At 46.4% G+C, this 20,234-nt stretch overlaps 1 protein-coding gene and 1 non-coding gene across 18 annotated transcripts in view; both read left to right on the forward strand.

Moving 5' to 3' along the window:
* Window positions 1-8,385: 8,385 nt before the first annotated feature.
* LOC123575350 (U6 spliceosomal RNA) lies at window positions 8,386-8,492 on the forward strand. Its single transcript, XR_006700648.2, has one exon. It is a non-coding gene; the product is annotated as a U6 spliceosomal RNA (small nuclear RNA).
* Window positions 8,493-15,258: 6,766 nt separating this feature from the next.
* PPP3CC (protein phosphatase 3 catalytic subunit gamma) overlaps window positions 15,259-20,234 on the forward strand; it is a 101,884-nt gene continuing 96,908 nt past the window's right edge. For all 17 annotated transcript variants that reach the window (XR_012417138.1, XR_012417139.1, XR_012417137.1 and 14 more), the window contains exon 1: window positions 15,259-15,643. Coding sequence is in view for 6 of the 17 variants with exons in the window: in XM_005562796.4 (XP_005562853.2) it covers window positions 15,595-15,643 (49 nt within the window). In the remaining 11 variants the exon portion in view is untranslated. The remainder of the gene's footprint in view (window positions 15,644-20,234) is intronic.

The following is a 20,234-nucleotide window of genomic DNA, read 5'->3' on the forward strand; positions in this document are numbered from 1 at the left end:
ACTGCAGCCTGGGCAAAAGAGTAAAACTCTGTCTCTAAATAAATAAATAAGTCCAGGCACAGTGGCTCAAGCCTGTAATCCCAGCACTTTGGGAGGCCGAGACAGGCGGATCACCTGAGGTCAGGAGTTCGAGACCAGCCTGACCAACATGGGGAAGCCCCCATCTCTACTAAAAATACAAAATTAGCTGTGTGTGGTGGCGCATGCCTGTAATCCCAGTTACCTGAGAGGCTGAAGCGGGAGAATCGCTTGAACCCGGGAGGTGAAGGTTGCAGTGAGCTGAGATTGCACCACTGCACTCCAGCCTGGGCAACAAGAGTAAAACTCCGTCTCAAAAATAAAATAAATAAAATAAAAATCTAAACAGAGATCTCAATATCGTCTTTATTCGGCTTTAAGGTATATTCCTACAAATCTGTTTTTCTAATTATGCTCAACCAAGCTTAGTAGAAAATAATTTTGTGTTCCTCAGTTCATATGTTCTTTTTTTTGAGACTGAGTCTCACTCTTTTGCCTAGGCTGTTGTGTAGTGGTGTGATCTCGGCTCACTGCAACCTCTGCCTCCTGGGTTCAAGCGATTCTCCTGCCTCAGCCTCCCGAGTAGCTGGGACTACAGGTGTGTGCCACCACGCCCAGCTAATTTTTGTATTTTTAGTAGAGACAGGGTTTCACCATGTTGGCTAGGCTGGCCTCTATCTCTTGACCTTGTGATCTGCCCACCTCGGCCTCCCAAAGTGCTGCGATTACAGGCATGAGCCCCCATGCCTGGCCGGTTAGTATGTTCTCTCAATATTTTGTTTGAAATGGAGGCTGACTGCATGGAAGACTGCCTTGATCTAAATGATGATAATGTTTTTTCACTGAAAAACTTAAAGCAGCCTTGTAAACTAGTTTAAATGGGAGAATCCTTGGAAAAGTATTGATGTTTGGTAATTTTTGAGCAAACGAAGGTAAGAACCAATGCAAACCTACTTCCCCAGAGTTCTGGATTGTGTCTTTATCTTCAAAAAGAACACAGATTGGCTGGGCATGGTGGCTCATGCCTGTAATCCCAGCACTTTGGGAGGCCAAGGTAGGTGGATCATGAGGTCAGGAAATCGAAACCATCCTGGCTAACACAGTGAAACCCTGTCTCTACTAAAAATACAAAAAATTGGCTGGGCATGGTGGCAGGCACCTGTGGTCCCAGCTACTCAGGAGGCTGAGGCAGGAGAATGATGTGAACCCGGGAGGTGGAGCTTGCAGTGAGCTGAGATCCCGCCACTGCACTCCAATCTAGGTGACAGAGCCAGACTCCATCTCAAAAAAAAAAAAAAAAAAAAAAAAAGGCCGGGCGCGGTGGCTCACGCCTGTAATCCCAGCACTTTGGGAGGCCGAGACGGGCGGATCACGACGTCGGGAGATCAAGACCATCCTGGCTAACACGGTGAAACCGGTGAAACCCCGTCTCTACTAAAAATACAAAAAATTAGCCGGGCGTGGTGGGGGCACCTGTAGTCCCAGCTACTCGGGAGGCTGAGGCAGGAGAATGGCGGGAACCCGGGAGGCGGAGCTTGCAGTGAGCCGAGATCGCGCCACTGCACTCCAACCTGGGCGACAGAGCGAGACTCCATATATAAAAATAAAAATAAAAAAATAAAAAAATAGGCCGGGCGCAGTGGCTCAAGCCTGTAATCCCAGCACTTTGGGAGGCCGAGACGGGTGGATCACGAGGTCAGGAGATCGAGACCATCCTGGCTAACATGGTGAAACCCCGTCTCTACTAAAAAAAATACAAAAAACTAGCCAGGCGAGGTGGCGGGCGCCTGTAGTCCCAGCTACTCGGGAGGCTGAGGCAGGAGGATGGCGTAAACCCGGGAGGTGGAGCTTGCAGTGAGCTGAGATCGGGCCACTGCACTCCAGCCTGGGCGACAGAGCGACACTCCGTCTCAAAAAAAATAAAAATAAAAATAAATTAAAAAATAAAAACACCACAGGATTTTGCATCCATAAGAACGGATTTGTGTCAATTCCATCATTGACTATCTGTGTGATCTCTAACATGTTTAACCTCTCTGCATTTCAATAATTTTACAAAGTAGAAATTATAATTTTACACTGCCTACCTTATAAGGTAGGTATAAGCACAATGAGGACTAAATACGCAAAAGTGTTTTATAAATTAAAGCTTTGTACTTGTAGTAATTAACATTTTGTTCTTTGGATTCCTTTGAGAATCCTTTGAGAAAAATACATGATTGCTCATACACACTCATAGCATGTGTAAATCTACTCAAACCTTTAATTTCATTTATAATTGGGAGCAGCATGGGGACGGGAGGTAGACGAGAAGGAAATGATCTCTTGAAGCCCCTGTGCCCCAGGTGAAAAACTTCTGCTCCAGACAAGAGTAAGATGAAATCCATTCATTCAACAAATTGTTGAGCTCCAACTTTGCCAGGTATGGTATGACATAGCAGTGAACAAGACAAAGATGCTTCCCTTAAGGAGTGAGGGGAAATAAAAACCAAGTACTACAGATAAATTAACACAGGGTAGTGAGGTAGGGAATGCGCAGATAGGGATAGAGGTGGTCCAGGAAAGGGCTCTAACCAGGTGACATTTGAGTTGAGCTTTGTAACTGTAGAAGAATGTTCTAAGCCAAAGGGCCAGTCAATGCAAGAATGCTGAGACAGAAATAAGCTTCGTCTATTTGAGGCCAGTATGTGTGAACAGCAGAAACAAGGCCAGTCTGTCTGGACTGCAGCGGACATGGGGGAAGAAGTTTGGTCCCAGCTCAAAGTTGACAAGAGTCAGACCACTTCGGGAAAGGAGAAGACATTTATTTTTGTTTCTTTCAGAGATGGGGTCACGGGTCACTGCAGCTTCAAACTCCTGGACTCAAGAGATCCTCCCACCTCAGCCAGCCCGGCTAATTTAATTTTATTTTTAGAGACGGGGTCTCACTAAGTTGCCCAGTCTGGTCTCCAACTCCTCAAGTAATCCTGCTGCCTTGGCCTCCCAGAGTGCTGGGATTACAGGCGTGGGCCACCGCCCTTGGCCCTAATGAGGGTTTTCACCAGAGGAATGACAAATCAGTTTTATGCTTTAAGTTTAAAAAGATCTGCTGTATAGGAAAATAGACAGTAGGGGGAGGAAGTTGACAGGATATAGTGTGTGGAAAGGCGTCCCTGATTCTAAATTTTTGCCCCAAGCAACTTGAATGCCAGTGCTGTTTACCTTGGTATCTTACCTGTGGACCAATCAACTGTGTTACGTAGTGGTTGCCGCCATTTTCTCCTGTTCTGCAATGATGCAAACAACAGTCACAAGCAGGAAGTGACAGCAGCTTTGGGGCTCCTAATTCTTTTTTTTTTTTTTCTTTTTCTTTTTGGAGACAGGGTCTGGCTCTGTCTGGAGTACAGTGGTGTGATCTCGGCTCACTGCAAACTCCACCTCCTGGGTTCAAGCCGTTCTCCTGTCTCAGCCTCCTAAATTGGGATTACAAGCCTGTGCCATCATACCCAGCTAATTGCTGTATTTTTAGTAGAAACAAGGTTTCACCATGTTGGCCAGGTTAGTCTTTAACTCCTGGCCTCAAGTGATCCACCCATCTCAGCCTCCCAAAGTGCTAGGATTACAGGGGCGAGCCGCCGCAGCCGGTCTGGGACTCCCAATTTTTTTAATTTTTTTTTTTTTGAGATGGAGTCTTGCTCTGTTTCCCAGGCTGGTGTGCAGTGGCACAATCTCTGCTGACTGCAAGCTCCGCCTCCTGGGTTCACACCATTCTCCTGCCTCAGCCTCCCAAATAGCTGGGACTACAGGCGCCCGCCACCACACCCGGCTAATTTGTTGTATTTTTAGTGGAGACGGGGTTTCACCCTGTTAGCCAGGATGGTCTCGATCTCCTGACCTCGTGATCCGCCCGCCTCGGCCTCCCAAAGTGCTGGGATTACAGGCGTGAGCCACTGCGCCTGGACTGGGACTGCCAATTCTTATCACAGTTTTCATAAGGGATTCTGCTGGGAAGACCAAAGGGATGATGTGCCATTAAGGGGTTTGCCCACCCAATGCCTGTAAAAAGAAGTCGGGGAGAAAAGAAGGGTTTGTGCACTACCCAAACAGTGGCCTGAATATCAACCTGTAAATCTATATTTACCAGTTAGCAGAAATTTCATTAGCATTTTTTTACGTGTATCCAAAGAGATTACTAATTGATATCAGGCTATTATTGGTAGGATGTTGCTTTGGGCCATGTTTTGCTAATTATAAAAAATTACATATTTTATCTGGACTTGGGTTTTCTTTTTCTTTTTGAGACAGTTTCACTCTGTTGCCCAGGCTGGAGTGCAGTGGCATGATCTCGCCTCACTGCAACCTCCGCCTCCTGGGTTCAAACAATTCTCCTGCCTCAGCCTCCTGAGCAGCTGGGACTACAGGTGCATGCCACCACACCCAGCTAATTTTTTGTACTTTTAGTAGAGATGTAGTTTCACTGTGTTAGCCAGGATGGTCTCTGTCACCTGACCTCATGATCCACCAGCCTCAGCCTCCCAAAGTGCTGGGATTACAGGCGTGAGCCACTTTGCCCAGCCGACTTGGTCATCTTTTTAGATCACAAGACTGTGGGAGGGACAGGTCATTCCAAAGTAATTTAATCAAAACTAAATGCACTCATGGATATAAATTAAAATATATGATAAAATATAAATATGATATAGTACATTATAAATAATTTATGTAGTTTTTTGAGACGGAGTTTCACTCTTTGTTGCCCAGGCTGGAGTACAATGGTGCAATCTCGGCTCACCGCAACCTCCGCCTCCCAGGTTCAAGCGATTCTCCTGCCTCAGCCTCCCCAGTAGCTGGAATTAACAGGTGTGTGCCACCACACCCGGCTAATTTTGTATTTTTAGTAGAGATGAGGTTTCTCCATGTTGGTCAGGCTCGTCTCAAACTCCTGACCTCAGGTGACCTGCCCGCCTCAGCCTCCCAAAGTGCTGGGATTACAGGGGTGAGCCACCATGCCTGGCCTATGTAGTGCTTTTTATATAAAATTGCAGATTATACATTATAAAATACCTTTTGTTCTGCGTAGCTATTTTAGAAATGCTCATTTTACTCTAGTTTTTAAAATGTTCTACAGTTCTCTTACCTGCATTTAACACAGAAGCTTAACATTTAATGGCTTCATATAAATAGAAACTAAAGCCAGGTTACTTTCACACAACAGTGGAAACAAGGATTCCCTGTGCTTTTGTTAAATTAAAAGTGTTCATAATTATGTCTCAGAGGAGCTGGTCATTAATTAAGGTTTAGGAAGTACTTAGGGAGTTTCATGAGGAAATACACCAAAGCTCACAAGCCCTGTAAGAAGGAAACCCAGATTTGAAGAAATGTGTAGAAATGATAGTTAAACATGAATCTTGGTTATTTAAAATATTTATGTCTTCTGACCAATGCAGAAAGTAAAAAAAAAAAAAAGTGGGGGGATGCTAAATTCACCAAGTGGACATCTGGCCAGGTGGAGAGGTCCACCGGCTGAATGAATTGGGATCTCCAATGATTGTTGGGAATTGTTAATGTCTAAAAACACCACCACACCAGCAGTGAACTTAAATTTTATTTGTTAGGGAAAACAGTTGTTTGGGAAGGGAGCTCAATTAGAGTTTTCTTCTTTTTAAATTTTCTTTTTTTTCTTTCTTTTTTTTTTTGAGACGGAGTCTCGCTCTGTCGCCCATGCTGGAGTACAGTGGCCCAGTCTCGGCTCACTGCAAGCTCTGCCTCCTGGGTTGACGCCATTCTCCTGCCTCAGCTTCCCATGTAGCTGGGACTACAGGCGCCCGCCACCACGCCCGACTAATTCTTTGTACTTTTAGTAGAGACAGGGTTTCACTGTGTTAGCCAGGATGGTCTCGATCTCCTGATCTCATGATCCACCCGCCTCGGCCTCCCAAAGTGCTGGGATTACAAGCATGAGCCACCGCGCCCGGCCTCTTTTTAAATTTTCATGGAGTGGCTCTAGATGTTTTTTGTTTTAATCAGAGAAGACATTGAGAAAGCAAATGAATGTTTAACTCTATTGGAAGTAGGACTTTAAAAGAAAAGAGCAGCCGGCACAGTGGCTCATGCCTCTAATCCCAACACTTTGTGAGGCCAAGGTGGGAGGATCACTTTAGTCCAGGAGTTCCAGACCAGAGTGGACAACATAGGAAGACCCCCATCTCTAAAAAAAGAAAAAAATAGCTGGACATGGCAGTGGCATGCCTGTGGTCCCAGCTACTTGGGAGGCCGAGGTTGGAGGATTACTTGAGCCAAGGGAGATAGAGGCTGCAGTGAGCTATGATCATGCCACTGCACTCTGGCCTGGGCAATAGAGCAAGACCCTGTCTCAACAAATAAACATATAAATAAATAGGTGAAGACAAAGAAAAGTGCCTCCTTCTTTCTCTTTCTTTCTTTCTCTCTCTCTTTCTCTCTTTTCCCTCCCTCCCTTCTCTGTCTCTCTCTCTCTCTCTCTTTTTCTTTTAGAACAGGGTCTTGCTCTGCCACCCAGGCTGTAGTGTGGTGGTGTGATCATGGTTCACTTCAGCCTCAACTCCCTGGGTCCAAGTGATCCTCCTACCTCAGCCTCCTGAGTAGCTAGGACCACAGGTGTTCACCACCGTGCCTGGCATTTTTTTTTTTTTTTTTTTTTTTTGAGATAGAGTCTCGTTCTTGTTGCCCAGGCTGGAGTGCAATGACATGATCTCAGCTCACTATAACCTCTAGCTCCCGGGTTCAAGTGATTCTCCTGTCTCAGCCTCCCGTGTAGCTGGGATTACAGGCACCCACCACAATGCCCGGGCTAATTTTTTTTGTATTTTTTGGTAGAGACTGGGTTTTACCATGTTGGCCAGGTTGGTCTCGAACTCCTGACCTCAGGTGATACACCCACATCAGCCTCCCAAAGTGCTGGGATTACAGGCATGAACCATCGTGCTTGGCCACCCAGCTAATTTAAAAAAAATTGTTTTTATAAAGACGGGGTCTCCCTATGTCATTGCCCAGGCCGGTTTGGAACTCCTGGGCTCAAGTGATCCTTCTGCCTCAGCCACCCAAAGTGCTGGGATTACAGTCGTGAGTCACTGCACCTGGCCTTATTTTCACCTATTTATATAGCAATACTTTCTCACCATAGAATATTGGAAAGAAAAAAATATTTTTTTATTATACCACCAAGTGATGGCTGCTATTCACATTTTTTTCCTTGATAGATTATGCTCAGTGAGGGTATGAATTATGTCAGTTTTGGTTCGTTTCCATATCCCTAACACAGTGCCTGGCACACAGTCCACACCTAATTCATACTTGTTGAATGAGTATATTAATATTTTCTTGAGGTCTTTTATTTTTAAATAAATGGAGTCTTGCTATGTTGCCCAGGCTGGAGTGCAGTGGCTATTCACAGGCATGAAAATAGTGTAATATGACCTCAAACTCCTGGGCTCAATAGATCCTCCTGCCTCAGCCTCCCAAGTAGCTGGGACTACAGGTGAATACCACTATGCCTGGCCTAAGGCTTTTATTTTATGCTTTTCTTTTCTTTTTTTTTTTTTAGACAGGGTCACCAAGGCCGGAGTGCAGTGATGCGATCTCAGCTCACTGCAGCCTCGACCTCAGAGACCGCCCACCTCAGCCTTCCAAACGATCTGCCCATCTCAGCCTCCCAAGTAGCTGGGACCACAGACGCATGCCACCACACCCAGCAATTTTTTTTTGTATTTTTTATAGAGATGGGTTTCACCATGTTGCCCAGGCTGGTCTCGATCTCCTGAGCTCAAGATCTTCCTGCCTTGGCCTCCAAAGTGCTGAGTTTACAGGCGTGAGCCACTGCCCAGCCACGTATTTGTTTTTGTTTTTTTAGATGGAGTTTCTCTTTGTTGCCCAGACTGGAGTGCAATGGTGCCATCTTGGCTCACTGCAACCTCTGCCTCCTGGGTTCAAGCGATTTTCCTGTCTAAGCCTGCCAAGTAACTGAGCCAGCCATGTTTGTTAATAAAAATGGAGACAATACTGTATATATATGGTTATATTTTAGCTTTTTCATTTTTCAGTGTCTCCTGAGGCTTTTCTCATGTCATCAAATATTTTTCTAATTTAAAATATGGTATTTCCTAACTGCATGATGTTCCATTCAATCATACTTCATATAACCATTTTTCCTATACAGATGAAATCATATAGTAGATACCATTTTGTGGCTTGCTTCTTCTGCTCAACATAATGTATTTTAGAGATTCATTCATGTTGTTGCCTATATTAGTAATTATTTCTTTTTTATTAGCTGAATAGTATTCCATTCTATGGAATTTTACAATTACTATCTTAAAAAAAAGCAATGAATTGCTTATAGGTAGGAAGCTAGCGCTCTTTTCCACAGCACACATACTGAAATAGGAATGATACGGAGAAGATTAGCATGGCTCCTGTGCAAGGATGACGCACACATTTGTGACGCATTAAAAGAAAAAAAAAGAAGGAAACTGAGGGTCAGGGAGAGAAGTGAGAATTTACTTTTCTTGTACATACTTTTGCAGTATTTAATTTTTTTTTTTTTTTTTTTTTTTTTTTTTTTTGAGATAGAGTCTTGCTCTGTCGCCCAGGCTGGAGTGCAGTGGTGCGATCTTGGCTCACTGCAAGCTCCACCTCCCAGGTTCACGCCATTCTCCTGCCTCAGCCTCCCAAGTAGCTGGGACTACAGGCGCCCGCCACCATGCCCGGCTAATTTTTTGTATTTTTAGTAGAGACAGGATTTCACCATGTTGGCCAGGATGGTCTCGATCTCCTGACCTCGTGATCCACCCGCCTCAGCCTCCCAAAGTGCTGGGATTACAGGCGTGAGCCACCGCGCCCAGCAATTTTTTCTTTTCTTTTTTTTTTTTTTTTTTCTGGAGACAGAGTCTCACTTGCCCAGGCTGGAGTGCAGTGGTGCAATCTTAGCTCACCGCAACCTCCGCCTCCTGGTTTCAAGCAATTCTCCTGCCTCAGCCTCCTGAGTAGCTGGGACTACAGGTGTGCGCCACCACGCCTGGCTAATTTTTTGTAGTTTTAGCAGAGATGGGGTCTTACCATGTTGGCCAGGCTGGTCTCGAACTCCTGCCCTCAGGTAATCCACCCACCTTGGCCTCCCAAAGTGTTGGGATTACAGGCATGAGTATCATGTCTGGCCTTTAATTTTGTTAAATCATGGGCATGTGTTACTTTTGAAAAATATATTTAAAACATTAAAAAGAGAAAAATCCTGAGAGCAGAGCTGGGTTCAAATTGTACTTTCAACTACTTGTGTGACAGTGGGTAAGTGGCTTGATGCCTCTGGGCTCATTTCCCTCACCTGTAATATAATAATTCTGGTCCATATGAATCCTTGGTCTTTGGCCTCTTAGATACTCCAATTGGTCAGTTATCTTTTGAATCAAACTTTATCTACTGGGGCATACTAAATTATTGCATATAAGAAATAGAGGTGATTGGCCAGGTGCAGTGGCTCACGCCTGTAATCCCAGCACTTTGGGAAGCTGAGGTGGGCGGATCACGAGGTCAGGAGTTCAAGACTGGCCTGGCCAACATAGTGAAACCCCGTCTCTACTAAAAATACAAAAAAATTAGCCGGGCATGGTGGCGGGCGCCTGTAATCCCAGCTACTTGGGAGGCTGAGGCAGGAGAATCACTTAAACCTGGGAAGTGGAGGTTGTAGCGAGTCAAGATTGTGCCATTGCACTCCAGCCCAGGCGACAGTGCGAGACTCCATCACAAAAAAAAAAAAAAAAAAAAAAAAGAAAAAAGAAATGGAGGTGATTAGTGATTCATTATATCCACAAACACCTACTGAGCAACCACAATATAAATGGGCCATGCTAGAAACTGGAAATATAGGCTGGGTGCAGTAGCTCATGACTGTAAATCCCAGCACTTTAGGAGGCAGGCCGATGTAGGTGGACTGTTTGAGGCCAGGAGTTCGAGACAGCCTGGGCAACATAGCAAGGCCCCATCTCTACAAAAAAGAAATTTAAAAAATTAGCTGGGCGTAGTGGTGTGTGCCTGTAGTCCCAGCTACTCAGGAGGCTGAGGTGGGAGGATTGCTAGAGGCCAGGAGTTAGAGGCTGCAGTGAGCTATGACAGCGCCACTGCACTCTAACCTGGGCAACAGAGAAGATCCTGTCTCAAAATATATAAATAAATAACAATTTTTTTAAAAGAAGAAGCTGGATATAGTCTCTGCCTCAATAGTCTAGGTGGGGAAAACAGCCACATGTGAATAAATAATATCCACCATGCATTAGGTGGTTGATCTGTTTACAAAATGCTCCTGGTCCACAGAGGAAGGCTTTACCTCTACCCGGATGGACTAAGGAAGGCTTCAGAGAGGTGATTATAACAGGGCTGGATCTTAGGCCATGGCTGAACTTGTGAGTCAAAGTAGAGAAGGACGGGCATTTCCAGGCTATAAGGATCAAATATCCAAAGGGGTGGAGCCCTGAACATATCCACCATATTCCAACCCCATGCCTCTGTACAGCTTTACCCTATCTAGAACACCTCCCTTCCTCCTTGCTCTTCATATCCCATCCTTCCTTGGAGGGCCCTGGCCCTGAAAAAACATAGCAAATGGTTTCAAGTGGCCAGCCTGAAAGGTCTCATGGGGCTACAGACAGAGAGAAGCTATAGAGGTGAGTCAGGATCAGGCTGTGAAGGAGCTGTTGGGCCAGGTTTCAGGGTTTGAACTGGATCCCAAGGGCTCCAGGGAGTCACTGAAGGGAGATGAGAAGCAGCATCAATAGTCAGATTTTCTGTACAAAGTTGACTCTGGGCCGGGCATAGTGGCTCACACCTGTAATCCCAGTACTTTGGGAGGCTGAGGCAGGAGCATCGCTTGAGGCCAGGAGTTGGAGCCCAGCCTGGGCAACGTTGCAAGACTGAGTCTCTACAAAAAATTTTAAAAATTAGCTGGGTGTGGTGGTGTACACCTGTAGTCTCAGCTACTCAGGAGGCTAAGGTGGAAGGATTGCTTGAGCCTGGGAGGTTGAGGCTGCAGTGAGCTGTAATCATGCCACTGTACTCCAGCCTGGGGGACAGAGTCAGACTCTGTCTCAAAAAAAAAAAAAGTTGATTCTGGGGTCAGTGTGGACAATGGATTAAGAGGTCAAGACCAAAGACTCAGGGACCAATTAGAAGGCTGATGCAGCGGAGCCCCTATTCACTCCCAGCCTTTATGCCCTGAGAATAGCTGATTCTATTATTGAATCAGTTGAGATGGATTCCCGTAGAGAGCAAGACACGTTCCCTATGTCTGCCCCAAACAACCCAAAGTCTTTTGGAACCTCTACCAGGATAGGAAAGCAAGGCAATGCGATGGGTGAAGGTTTCTGGTGGTCTCAGCTTATACAGATCAAAGCCTTTCCAACCTGGTTTCCTCCGGGAGAAATCCATGGATCTAACGCCCTTTTCCAAACACAGAGATAGAAAGTGACGGGAACTATTAGGAGCAGTGCTGGACAGGAGGGCTGCAATCCCAGCTATCAGGAGGCTGAGACAGGGAGAACTGCTTGAACCTGGGAGGTGGAGGTTGCAGTGAAACTAGATTGTGCCACTGCACTCCAGCCTGAGCAGCCTGGGCGACAGAGTGAGACTCTGTCTCAATAAAAAAAAAAATAAAAAATAAAATTAAAGAAAACATTGCAAACCAATGTGAAGGGACGTATTATTCAACAATAGTAATGGAAAAATTAACCGACTACTGTATTTTGGGGCCATCTCATAACATCCAAATAAAATGAACCTCGTTTAATGTGTTCCGGCAGTTCAGTCTGTTCTCACAGTAAGCTCTGGAGCCTGAGTTGTACCACAAAGTTATTCTTACCTTGAGGCAAACTTAGTCTGACCTGGAGGCTGTGATAGCCACTGCTCCTAGGACTGGGGAAGGGATGGTCATAACTCCTTAGGGGAGGGGGCTCCCATTCAACCTAAGGCAATTCTCTGGAGAAGGGGCAGCAATGAACTATCAGCCACCAGCCCTCAAGAAACAGGCAGAGTACGGTAGCTCATGCCTATAATCCCAGTACTTTGAGAGGCCAACGCAGGAGGATCACTTGAGCCCAGCAGTTCAAGGCTTCAGTGGGCTATGATGGCACCACTTCACTCCAGCCTGGGCAACACAGCAAGACCTCATCTCTCTCTCTCTCTAAAAAAAAAAAAAAAAAAAAAAAAAGCAGCAACCAGAAGATGGTTATCCCTCATGGTGAAGGGTATCTGGGCAGAGCATCCCAGCCTCTGCTACAGGGAGGGCCTATTAATATTATTATAATCCCCACGTTACAAAAGAGGAAAGCAAGGCCTGAGAAGTGAAGGAACTTACCCGTGCCCACAGCTGGAAGTGATGGTATCAAGGTCTGTTTGGTGTCACTGGTTGTTGTGGGAAGACTAAGCAGCTATTGAAACAGAGGACCAGCAAGCTACTTGGAGAAAGGCAGAGATACTGAGTGAATCTCCTTAGAAAGGGGCGGTAAAGGCTGAGGTGGGCAGATCACGAGGTCAGGAAATCGAGACCATCCTGGCCAACATGGTGAAACCCAATCTCTACTAAAAATACAAAAAAATTAGCTGGGTGTGGTGGCACACGACTGTAGTCCCAGCTACTCGGGAGGTTGAGGCAGGAGAATCACTTGAACCCTGGAGGCGGAGGTTGCAGTGAGCTGAGATCACGCCACTACACTCTGTTTTTGAGACTCTGTCTCAAAAACCCAAAAACAAAAAAACCGGGGGTGGGGATGCGAAGGGACAGGGCTGCAGGTTGCTTACAATTACTTTGCTAAAGCCAAGCTACAGAATAACATCTGGATTCTGTAAATTCATGTATACCATGCTTGAGGACTCAATGCCCCATATTCCACGCGGTGCTGTAGAAGAAGTTCAGGTACTGCATGTCTCTTGATGATGATGGTGTTCACTAGGCCTCCGACCAGCTGTGTGACTTTGGGCAAGTTTCTTCACATCTCTGTGCCTCAGTTTCCTTATCTGTAAAATGGGGATAATCATATAAATCAGGTTGGTGTGAGGATTGAATGAGTTAGTATTTGTGGGTTTTTTTGGTTTTGTTTTTGAGATAGATGGAGTGTGTATCTGTGCCCAGGTTGAAGTGCAGTGGCACCATCTCAGCTCACTGCAACCTCTGCCTCCCGGGTTCGAGCGATTCTCCTGCCTCAGCGTTCCAAGTAGATGGGACTACAGGCGCCCACCATCACGCCCAGCTAATTTTTGTATTTTTAGCAGAGATGGGTTTTCGCCATGTTGGCCAGCCTGGTCTCGAACTCCTGACCTCAGGTGATTCGCCCACCTCAGCCTTCCAAAGTGCTGGGATTACATGCATTGGCCACTGTGCGTGGCCCGCAACGTTTTCTTTTTCTTTTCTTTTTTTTTTTTTTTCTTTTGGAGATAGTCTCGCTCTGTCACCCAGGCTGGAGTGCCCGGGCGTAATCTTGGCTCACTGGAACCTCCGCCTCCCGGATTCAAGCGATTCTTCTGCCTCAGCCTCCGGAGTAGCTGGGATTACAGGCGTGTGCCACCACACTCGGCTAATCTTTGTATTTTTAGTAGAGACGGGGTTTCACCACATTGACCAGGCTGTTTTCAAACCCCTGACTTCAGGTGATCCACCCACCTTGGCCTCCCAAAATGCTGGGATTACAGGCGTGAGCCACCTTGCCCGGCCCGCAATGCTTTATTAAACTTTTTATTTTTAGCTATCCTGTTGAGGTTCTTCCAGATGAATTTTAGCCTCTGACCCAGAGGTATGATTTGATAGGCGTGGAGTTCTGGTTACTTCTTAAATGAAGAACTTTCTCAGGATATCTGAACAATTCTCTTGGGTGGAAGCCTCAAGGACCATGAAAACAAAACCAAATTCTATTCGGCCCCTAAAGTCCTCTTGCCTCCTGCGGTTACTATCAAAGAGCTATGGTCAAAATTCCAAGGGATAATTCAGGGTCTGATTCCACTATCTATCCCCAGACCGCCTATACATAAATCTATTATTATTGGAGATTTACCATTAATCCTATAACATTTTAGGAGCTGTCCAGTATAATTTTCTGAAAGCCCAATAAGTTAGCTGCACGTAGTTCCTGAACGCTTGAAACGTGAACAGAATTAATTTAAATTTACATAGCTACATCTGACTACTCATTGGTCACTGCAGTAATTGTTAAGACTGGTTTTGCTTGTAACTTGCATGTTTTATTGGACATCAGTTTCAATATTTTATTTGCATTGCTAAAAGTCAAAATCCTTTTGACTTTGCCAGTTACTCAGTGAGAGGACGGTTGGAGCCAGTTTCTGTTCTAGGCTTACAGTTTTAAGGGCAGATAAAGGTCAGTTTTTAACCTTGAGATGAACAGACTGTTAACCTTCTACGGACTTGCCCATGGGGTTCCACAGTGAGCCTGGGCCGGGGGAGGAAAAAAGGGGCTTCTAGCTGGGGAGTGATACACAGGGCACAGGAGGAGGTCCGGCCCTGGGGTCCCAGGAGCAGGGAGCTCCCCTCTCTTAGATGTGGAAAGTGAGGAAGGAGCAGGGCCTTGCTCAGAAACCGAGCTCCCCAATCCCCCACCGCCCTAGCTACTGGACTGGAACTAGGATGGACACGAATGTCCTTCTCACTGTACTGACTGCACTCAACACGCGGGAAAGATAAAGCGAGGGGATTTAAATGTGTGGGTTTGCTGAATGACCCACAAAAGCTGAAGGAGCGCGGCCGGACTTATCACACTACTTGAGACAAAGCGGGTGGGAGACCCAGAGGTGAGGAGGGAGGCCTGGGAGGTCAGGGGCTCTCTGCGAGGCGGTCCCAGGAGGCGGCGCAGAGCGGCCGCGAGGCCGCAGGGCCGGGTCGCAAAATGGCCGCGGCCGGGTGGGCCTCCCGCGCTGGCCACGCGGGCGGGTTTCAGGTGTTCCCGGCCTGGGCAGGGGCGGGCAGGAGAGAAGGGACCGGCTGCGAGGAGGGCTGGCTGAGGAGAAGCGAAAATGGGCTGTTAGGAAGAGGGACCCGGAGCCGGAGGAGCCGAGAAGAGCGCGTGCGCCGAGGCCTACGGCCTCCCGGGAAGGCGGAAGCGTGGGGAGGGCGGTGCTCTGGGCGGGAGGCCGGGCCGGGTAGGCTTGGACAGCGGGGCCGCGCGTGGGGCCTCGGCGCGCCGACGGCGGCGCGCGGGGCCGCTGGGAAGTTGTGAGAGCGGCGCGCGGGGGCGCGCTTGCGCGCACGAGGGCCCGGGCCGCGAGCAGCCGCGGCCGCCCCGGTCGCCACCCTTAGCAGCGGTCGCGGTCGCTGCCGAAGCTGTGTTCCCCGCCTTAGCCGCTGGCGCCTCCCAAGAGAGCGGCCGGTGGGCCCGCGTCCTGTCAGTGGCGTCGGAGGCCGGCGCTGCGGCGGCCGCGCCCTTCTGGTCCTCGGGCAGCGTTGAGGAGCCAGGGTCGGGCACGGCTGGCTGACGCCTCCGGGCAGCTGAGGCCGCCCGAGGAGAAGGCGGCGGCCGCGGCGGAGGCGCACGTCGGGCGGGCTCCTGGAGCCTGGAGGAGGCCGAGGGGACCATGTCCGGGAGGCGCTTCCACCTCTCCACCACCGACCGCGTCATCAAAGGTGCCTGGCGGGCCGGGCCTTCCTCGGGGACCCGCGGGAAACGGCCCTCGGCTGGGCGGCGGCTCGGGGCGGAGGGAGGCTGGGGCCGGGCTGCACCCACCCTAGGAGGGTTCGGAGGGGTGTAGACCGGGCCGGGCGGCAGCCTCCGAGAGCAGCCCCCCGGACCCGGCGTTTTCTGCTGCACCTGGTCAGGTGCCTGGCCGTCATTGCCAGGTTCCCTCCCGAAGGTTTCAGGGTGTAGTGGGGACTTCTCCCACCACCCCCAAAGGGCCCAGAACCCCGTCTTTTTTTGTCTTTAAGAAACGACTCTGGGGAAGCCATCAGGAGTGGTGTGGGCAGGGAATTGAGTCGACTCTTCCAAGTGAGATATTTAAGATGAGATATTTATTGACACCCACCCCCCACCCTTTTTTTTAGGACGTATACCATGTGCCTTTTGACCCACTTTCTCTAGATCATTGAAAGTCACTGCTATTACTGAAATAAACTTAGTATGGGGAAGTCAGATACATCCATTATATGATGTTTAAAATAAGTTTACGGAGCTCTTGGCATGGTAATGGTATTTTATTTTGCCTTTGGTTATGAAGACTTGGAGAATGATGTTTTCTGATTCGAATGTGTACCTGCATTAGATTTCTCTTGTTATAAGAACAAAATGTAAAGGGCTCCTTGCTTTCTAAATCTTGCAGGGTTTTAGGTTACAGTTGTTTCTGCCTTTAAACTAAGAACATGGATTAAACATAACCACTAATTTACGTGCTGCTTTTATTCAGCTGTAAGACTTAGGCACAACCCTTCTGTCTCAGATTAACAATCGGTTTGACAGCGCTATTTTGTAAGAGTAAGAAGAGAATAGACTTAGACCAACTATGTTAGTGGCGTCTGGATGCAGGGGTTAGCCTGACAGTGGGGAAAATTATTAAGATAATTTTCTTCTTTTTCATTTTGGTATTAGAGAAAGGCAACTAATATTGGTGACGGGAATACATTTTTAAAAAGTGAAACGCCTTATTGCATGTTCAGGGAGGGGGAAGAATTTTAGTGTATAACTTAGATTTTTCCCCCCATCTTCCCAAATCAGCCTCATAAATGTTAATTATCTATACTACATAATTATAATGGGATTTTTGAGATTTATCTACTTAGGATTTATCTACTGTCGTTAGAGATATAACTGAATTGTTCATCTAATTGACATCCCCTGAACAGCTAAATTATTTTGACCATGTAAATGTAAGTCTTCATATTAATAGTGTATAGCCTATAAGAAGTATAGGCTTCTCTTAAGAGTCAGAGTGTACTAACCATAACCTTTTTTGAGGAATCAAGGTCATCACTATGTACATTAATTTCTGTACTGTGCTGTTAATATGGCTGGTGCGTTCTGCTGTATAAAGGTGTTGGCAGTTTTGTCCTGTACTAAAATGACTCCTCACTGCTATACCAGTTCAGTGTTTTGTCTGCTTTTAGTTTCTCTCTCCAGTACTGTTTTCTGTCAAAATGTGCCCTTACTGCTTTCTGATCTGCTACGTCTAAGCTGAAGTAGGCAGGGAAACCAGATAAGCCAGAACTGTGGGTCAAGTCAGAATAAATAGGATCTTAGTGAAGCTTAGTGCAGCCCTCAGGAATCTCACAATCTAATCACCATTGCACCATGTAATTTCCACCATAACATGTCATAAGATCAAAAGAAAATTAAAAATTTAAATGACCCTTAAATATAGTAATAAATATAGTAAAATAAAATGTAATAAAATAAAACAGTTAAAATGCAGGGGTTGGGAGCAGGCATGGTGGCTCATGCCTGTAACTCCAGCACTTTGGGAGGCCCATACGGGCAGATCAGTGAGGTCAGGAGTTCGAAACCAGCCTGGCCAACATGGCGAAACTCCGTCTCTACTAAACATACAAAAATTAGGCATGGTGGCAGGCACCTGTAATCCCAGATGCTTGGGAGTCTGAGGCAACAGAATTGCTTGAACCCGGGAGGCGGAGGTTGCAGTGAGCCAAAATGGTGCTACTGCATTCCTGTCTGGGTGACAGAATGAGACTCTCTCTAAAAAAAAAAAAAAAGGCCGGGCGCGGTGGCTCATGCCTGTAATCCCAGCACTTTGGGAGGCCGAGGCGAGCGGATCACGAGGTCAGGCGATCAAGACCATCCTGGCTAACACGGTGAAACCCAATCTCTACTGAAAATACAAAAAATTAGCCGGGCGTGGTGGTGGGCGCCTGTTGTCCCAGCTGTTTGGAAGGCTAAGGCAGGAGAATGGCGTGAACCCAGGAGGCGGAGCTTGCAGTGAGCCGAGATCAGGCCACTGCCCTCCAGCCTGGGCAACAGAGCGAGACTCTGTCTCAAAAAAAAAAAAAAAAAAAAAGTAGGGGCTGGTTTATTGCTAGGCATGCTTATGGTTAAATAAACCCTGTCATCATATCCTGCAGGATGCAAATTTGTTCTTTACCAAAATTAATTAGCACATATTGTGTACTTTTTAAACAAATTTTTTTTTTTTTTTTTTTTTTTTGAGATAGAGTTTGGTTCTTGTTGCCCAGGCTGGAGTGCAATGGCACGATCTTGGCTCACTGCAACCTCCACTTTCCAGGTTTAAGCGATTCTTCTGCCTCAGCCTCCCGAGTAGCTGGGATTACAGGCATGCACCACCACACCCGACTCATTTTGTATTTCTTAGTAGAGATAGGGTTTCTCCGTGTTGGTCAGGCTGGTCTCAAACTCCCGACCTCAGGTAATCTGCCTGCCTCGGCCTCCCAAAGTGCTGGGATTATAGGTGTGAGCCACTGTACCCGGCCCTATTGTGTACTTTTAAGACTACTATTAAATAAATGAAATAGAAATAATTTCAGGTCCTTAGAATGTATGGATTTCTCTCCTATATAAAAACTTTAGTGTAAGAGCTTGACCACAGCATTTGTGGCTTCGTGGTGACTTATGTTGCTTTTTTCAGGGTTTTCCAGAGTTTGAAATAGTTGAAGAAAATGAGGTGTCACTGTGTGCATAGCTAAGGTCCATTGTATCGGATACTGAACCTTGGTCTGATGCTATCTTGTTTAGCCAGAGCTGTCTGCATTTATTCACAGCTTGAAAGCTTTTTCAGAGGTGATACCACACCCCAGTTATTTTTGGTTCTGTCATTTCCTGTTAACTTTAAAGTGTACCTAATTGTTCTGTTTGAGCAAAATTTGGAGAAGAGTGGGTATGTGGGAGTGGTTTATATTTTAGATGTCCTTTAAACAGCAGCTTTCTTAAATTGAAGGATGTGGCTGGGCGTGGTGGCTCACACCTATAATACCACCTACTTGGGATGCTGAGGCAGGAGCATTGCTTGAACCCGGGACGCGGAGGTTATAGTGAGCCAAGATCGTGCTACTGTACTCTAGCCTGGGCGACAAGAATGAAACTCAGTCTCAAACCAAAAAAAATATCATTTATAAAGTAGGGTTAATAATACCTTCCCTGTCAAGCCTGGGTCATGCAAGTGACATAAAGGATGTGAAAAGGTCAAGTTAAGGTAGTACTTTGAAACATGATAATAGGTTGGTAATAGATTGCTTACTACAGAAGTGGTTAGTAGAGGTATCATTAACGTTTGAAAATATCAGAATTAGAAAGTATATGAAATTATAAGCTACGAAACTGTTCCTAGTCAGGAGAATACCTGTTCTACAACATAACGGATATGTGGGTGAAATCTCATCGGTAACAATGTAAAGAGACCAGCACAGTTCTGTCTGGTACTTCCCAGGCAGCAGATTTCTTCTCTATCTGTTGAAGGTGTTTATTTTATGTTTAAATATTCTTATGATTTTACTCATTCATTAAATGTTTATTGAGTGCCATCTGCAATGTACCCTAGTAGGTTGCTCATTCATTTCTTCTTTGCTTTAAAAGTAGCATTTGTGGCCGGGCGTGGTGGCTCAAGCCTGTAATCCCAGCACTTTGGGAGGCCGAGACGGGTGGATCACGAGGTCAGGAGATCGAGACCATCCTGGCTAACACGGTGAAACCCCGTCTCTACTAAAAAATACAAAAAACTAGCCGGGTGAGTTGGCGGGCGCCTGTAGCCCCAGCTACTGGGGAGGCTGAGGCAGGAGAATGGCGTAAACCCGGGAGGCGGAGCTTGCAGTGAGCTGAGATCCAGCCACTGCACTCCAGCCCGGGCGACAGAGCGAGACTCCGTCTCAAAAAAAATAAATAAATAAAAATAAATAAAATAAAAGTAGCATTTCTGTGAGCCTCTAAAGCAGTATGTATGCACTGGGGCACCACTACTGGTATCTGAACCAGAGAACTAGGAACTCAAATGATTAAATTGTGATATTCTTTCTGCTTTATTTTTTTTTTTCTTGTTTCCAAGTTTCTTTTCCTGTTTAAGGACATGTTTTTTCTTTGACAGTGATTTTTATAAAAGCAGTTTATTTCCCTGGAATGAATATTTTCAGAAGCAACAAGGAAATTTCAGTAGGAATTACATGACAAATACAGAGAATCCATTGTCTTATTTTGTTATTTGATGGCCAGATGGGGTTTAACAGAAAAGTCAGATTTCTTTTCAGTAAGGTGCTGATACATTTC

This window comes from Macaca fascicularis, chromosome 8, assembly GCF_037993035.2.
Source record: "Macaca fascicularis isolate 582-1 chromosome 8, T2T-MFA8v1.1".
NCBI classification, from domain to species: Eukaryota; Metazoa; Chordata; class Mammalia; order Primates; family Cercopithecidae; genus Macaca; species Macaca fascicularis.